This window comes from Condylura cristata, unplaced genomic scaffold (genome assembly GCF_000260355.1).
Source record: "Condylura cristata isolate star-nosed mole 26May11 unplaced genomic scaffold, ConCri1.0 scaffold00010, whole genome shotgun sequence".
Lineage (NCBI taxonomy): Eukaryota > Metazoa > Chordata > Mammalia > Eulipotyphla > Talpidae > Condylura > Condylura cristata.
Window position 1 is genome coordinate 227747 of NW_004567111.1, and position 5407 is coordinate 233153.

The 5407-nt window shown below is 62.5% G+C and overlaps 1 protein-coding gene across 1 annotated transcript in view; it reads right to left on the reverse strand.

Annotated features, from left to right (window-relative positions):
- The window catches only part of TNFSF13B (tumor necrosis factor (ligand) superfamily, member 13b), a 27247-nt gene extending 25746 nt beyond the window's left edge, over positions 1-1501 (reverse strand). Inside the window, exon 1 of the mRNA XM_012723151.1 lies at positions 1426-1501. Within this exon, the coding sequence (XP_012578605.1) occupies positions 1426-1501 (76 nt within the window). The remainder of the gene's footprint in view (positions 1-1425) is intronic.
- Between the last annotated feature and the right edge of the window lie 3906 nt (positions 1502-5407).

A 5407-nucleotide genomic window follows, 5' to 3' on the forward strand; every position in this document is an offset into this window, starting at 1 on the left:
GGGCGGAGCCTGGCCTCTCCCTGCAGGGCGCTGCGGGGTCCCTGCGCAACGCCCCCACGCTGCCCGGCGTCTCCCTCGCCCGTTCGGCCAGTTTGAGGCCAGGTGGGTGCCAGTGCAGAGGCACCCAGCCGGTCCTCCTGAGCCAGCAGGTGCAGATGCGTGAAGGCTACGTTAGGTGACAGCAGAGTCACGGGAAGAGCCCGGCACACTGGGGCGAGCTCACGAGCTGCGCAGACTGGGGCCGACTCTGAGCTGACAGCAGTCAGCGTGACCCTGCCGGCTGCCCGGCCGATTCCCCCACAGGCTGCTTGTTCCGCCGTTTTACTGAAAAAGAAGAAGGTGATTTCCATGCTCTTAACCAAGAGCATGATCTGTTTACATACTTCAAGCTGTCTAACGAGCCTCTGGCATTTCAAAAGCTAAACACGCCCAGCCGGGCGCCCCGGCCGGGCCCCAGTTGGCACTCCCTCAGGAGGGGCATCACGATGCCCGTACACATTCCCTGCGCCCCGCTCTTCAATCTGTCTTCAGTGTAGGTGACTCTTGAATGCGCGATCCTTGCCCGATCCCAGACAAGAGACCCGCTCCCTGTGGGTAAGCCTGTGCGTGTCGGCACTCCACGTGCAAGCAGCTGTGAGGGGCAGAAACCCCAGCGCGCGGATGACAGCTCTAGGTTCTCGACACAGGTGACCTGGCTCTAGGCTCTGGGCCCAGGTGCGTCCGGGTTCCAGGCTCTGGGTTCGAGTTCAGGATGTGACCAGGTCAGGTCACTGCACCCTTGGGTCTCATCCTGTTGCTCTGCAGGAGACTCGGATTCTGCAGGTCCACGCCCTTGTCCTGGTGCAGAGGACAGCATCTGGCATCGCAGGACCCTGCCCGTAGCCTGCAGTGTCTCCTCTGCCCCAGATTTCAAAATACTGTAATTAAAAATACAACATAAAATTTACCACCTTAACTGCTTCATCTCAATTCAGTGTTGAGAAGCAGGTTTGTGCTGTTGCACCACCATCACCCACCAGGTTCTCCAGAACTTTCACCTTGTCAAACTGAACTGCTCCCCCTGCAGGGGTCTCCCCACCCCCAGGCACCCACCCGCTCTGACTTGGGGGGCCCTGGGTCTCCCGCTCATGGGGAATCCGGCCCACCCGGTCTGTGTAACTGGCCGTTCTCATCCAGCGCCACGCCTCCAACTTCACCCACGTGGCACAGCGTCAGCCCCCTGCCTTTTCCGGGCTGCATAGTACTCCACTGCATGGCTGGGTAGGCGTCTGTGCCGAGTGCCGACGGCCTTGCTCGGGGTCTGAGCGCCGGCGTCAAACAGCGAGGCTGACTGTCCGGCAGTGAGAGGCTGGACACGGCGTCCAAACCCGTTTTGCAACAGAACTCCACTGGACTAAAACTGGCGTGAGACAGCGTTAAATGTACCTGCCTCTGCGCTCTCTTGCCCCACTGCCTCCTGTGAGGAGTCTGACGCCCAGGCAATGATGCAGTTCCCGCCCATGGCGTTCGGGGAACCTGGCACAGGGCGTGTCGCCTGACACGCACCCCACGTTTGCTGGGGCGAGGGGAGGAGCAGCCGTGGCTCCGGGGGCCCAGCCGGTCACATCCCACAGCCCGCACGCCCCTCCCCCACCTACACCGTGGGGGAGCCAGCTCTCGGGGCGTCCTCCCACGGGTCCCCGTGGGGACTGCCTTGAAGCAAACCTCCTTGTGCAAAGATACTATCACCTTCCGGCCAGCTTTCTGGTCCGCCGTTCGAGACCTGCCTCTGTGCGCACGCGCCTGGCGGCCTGGTCTCCGGGGAGCAGCTCGTCCAGCCCACACTCCATTCACCCGTGCGCCCGTGGACACTCGCACTGGGTGGCCTGGGCTGAGCGAGGGTGTGTCTGCGTCCCCTCTTCCGTGCGCACCACAAGCAGGCCGGCACCACCAGGCCGTGACCGCATCCGGCTTTTGAGGGCTTCATGCCGGGTCACAAGCTCAGCCGCGTGTGGGAAGCCTTCGCCTCTCCACAACTGTCATTCTCTGCCATCCTATGCACACAATGACTTCTAAAAATAACACAGCAACCAACTTAGAAATAAAATTATATACTATTCTTGTTTGTGGATGAGCGAATTTTCTCACATATGTGGATTCCTGTGCAGATACAGCAGGGAAGTGACATTAGAAGCTCAGGTGGCTGAATCCCGGGGGCCGGGGGGCACTGGCTCACGTCGGTGACACAGCCCACACCCACTAGGAGAACACATCGGCTCGGCCCCACACTCTAGGTCGTAGTGGACGCTACAGTCAGTCTGACGTCTACTCACCAACGCCCCGCTGCTGAGACTCTTCACTCTAACTGAGGGGTTATTTGCCCTTTGAATTTCTTAGTCTCGTCTGGGGGATGATGCTGCTTGCTAAGGTGATTTTCCTTACATTTAATCCTACCGCTGATTTTTTATAATATAAAACATAAAACAAATACAGTGCAAAACCAGACAAAGATCCTGATCAATACACAACTTTTTGCGGAGTGGAAGAATTTACATTGTTCAAAGGGATATATTACCTAAAACAACATATGATCCCTATGAAAAACTCAACAGGATTCTTCATAGAAACAGGACAGAAATAATGAAACTCATCTGGAACTACCGAAGACGCCGAACAGCACAAACACTTCTGAAGAAGTGAAATCCCTAACCTCAACTACACAACGAAAGGGCGGTACTTAAAACAGCATGGCAGTGAGATCAAAATAAACACACAGATCAAACAAAGAGGATGGAAAACTCATAAGTAAAACCATGCCAGCGCGGCTCACGACAGAGGCGCCAAGAGCACGCAGCAGAGCAGAGGCTGTCTCCTCAGGAAATGGTGTTGGCACAGTGGGAGCTGCATGCACCATGAGGGAGCGGGGACGCGGTTGCGCACCAGACACGTAAGTCCACTGAAATGGGTTAGAGACTCAGTGTAAGACCTGAGGCCGCACGTGCACAGAGGAGACCTAGAGGCCTGTCCTCGGCGCTGACGCGCTCGGCAAGGGATACAGGAGCAAGAAGCCAGCCGTGGGCCGCAGCAAACTAAAGCTTCTGTATCAGACCGAGAAGTTCCCTCCCGAAGGCGCACGCGCCGTGACAAAGGGCCAATAGCTAGAAGCAGAACGAGCTCATGAAACCCAGCGGCCACACCACGCATTCTGAGTGAAAAGCGGACAGAGACTAGGAATGTCGAAGACACGCAGGTGGCCAACAGCAGCAGCCGCATGAGGCGACGCTGGCGATCTGCTGCTTCTTCGGGAGGTCAAGATCAAGCGGCGAGGGGGTGCCGCCTGGGGATGCCCACGCCCGTGGGAACGGCTGCTCGGAGAGAAAGAGCCCAGCGCGGGCACCCAAAGCAGAGCCCAGCGCTGGGGGACCGGAGCCAGGAGGGCGCGCCCCCGCTCCCGCCAGGGGTCTGCCGCTTCTGCCTTCCGCGGGAGAAGGGAAGGCGGCCGCCGCCCCGTCACCGGAGGTTTCCGTCCCTCGGCTCACGGAGTGTGGTGCCCAGGGCGGGCGGAGCTGCACTCGCGGGTCTCGGGAACTCGTGTTTGAGCGCCGCGGGCTCTGTGCTCCCGTGGACCCCACGGGCCGGTAGCTGCGCTGCTCACAGTGACGTGGAGGGCGGCGCCGGCCTGCTGCGGAGGAGGCTGTACCCGCGGGCGGCCCTCCCCTCCTCCGCCTGGACTCTGCTCTGCCCGGCTGCGGTGTGCTGACCTTGTCCACCGGGAAGCGAGACCCAGAGTCAGTACCAATCAGCGAGCCCTCAGCAGCTCAGGGGAGACCCGAGCGCCCGCGGAGCCAGGGCGCAGGCCTGCTCCATGCCCGCGTCCGGGCGCCGGGACACTGGCCAGAGCGCCTGCCGGCCGCGCCCCGCCCCGCCTCTCCCTGCCCAGTCTCGGGCGCCGCGTTCTCCTGCCTTTCAGGCTCTTGTCCTAAACATTCTCTTCGCTCTCACTGTATGGTAACGTCAGACGCACAGAACATTCAGCTCGCCAGTTTGTCCATTCTCTATGACGCCACGCGCTCCGTGGCTCTCCGTGGCTCACAGATGGCCATTCCGGGGCGCCCCTAGTCCAGGCCTCTCCGCCACCCAGCCGCCCTCCGGGACCGCCTGCCAGCCAGTTTCGTTTATGTGCCAGCAACAGACCAAACGTAGCCAAGTGCCTAGAAAGGAGCCCGCGTGGGGAGTGTGCGGCGAGTCCAGAATATTTGGGAAGAATCAGGGCGCCACGTGTGGCCTCGCGCTCCGGGACAAGTCGAACGGGGTCGGGAGTGCACGCTCACCCTTCTGCACACCGACACGCAGCCGCAGCGCCCGCCGCCCACTCGGCACCACTGCGGACCCAGGGGGGCCCAGACCCTTCGGCCGGCGGCCGTGGCCGCACCCGCAGGCGCCAGGGACCCCGCACCCGGAGCAGCTGCCGCCTGCAGTGTGGCCTCCGCCCCTGCCCTTCCCGCGCCGGCTCCACCTGGAAGGCGCAGTGTGCCAGAGCAGGGTCCGCTCCCAGCCCCTGGGGCAAGGGGGTGTTCACATGTCCCCGCACCCCGGGTGACCCTGGTCCATCCTGCTGGGGGTGAAGTGGCAGCTCACTGTGGTCTCCATCTGCGTTTCCCTTAGTAGTAAGACACTGAGCATCGTTTAAAAAAAATGTATTTATTTATGCACACAAGAATTGGGGCACAAACCAGAGGTGCGGGGGGGGGAGGGGCTGCCCCGGAGACTGAGTGGGGAGCAGAACAGGCAGACAGACAGAAACACACCGCCGAGGGCCGCGGGAGACAGGAGGGGTCGGCTGCGCCCTGGGGTCCCCCCTGGCCGGCGACGACCGCGTGCTGCAGGGCTGTGGCGGCTCGCAGGGCGGCGCCCTGAGCGCTGCGCCTGCCTGAGGCCCCCTGGGGTCTTCTCTGAGGAGCCTGCGAAACCCGCCGCCTCCCTCTGCTGCCGAGTGGCCTGCTCCGGGCCAGCGCTGAGACACCAACTGCTGCCGGCCTCCGAGGCTGCGAAGGCGTTAGGGGGGCGCTGCCCCACCCAGCCCGCGACTGATTACCTGTGACCCCTAAAGTGCTGGGGCGAGTCTTCCCGAGATGATCACCATGAGGGGGGCTCGGCGTCTGGGCGTGGCGCCCTCGCCTGGCAGAACTGGCGCCCTGGGCAGGGAGCCCTGCCAGGCCGCGCTGAGGAAGGCCTTGAGGCACAGGGCAGGCTGTGGCCGGCGGCCGGCGCTGGGCGGCGCGGGTCTCGTCCTCTGCCCCCAGGGAGCGCAGCAGGGGACCCAGGCGAGGAGCGGACCCACCCGGAGCAGGGCCAGCCTGCAGGCTGAGGCCCCCCAACCCCACGCCCTGTGCGGGAGCTCACGTGCCCCCCGCGAGGGGCCAGCGTC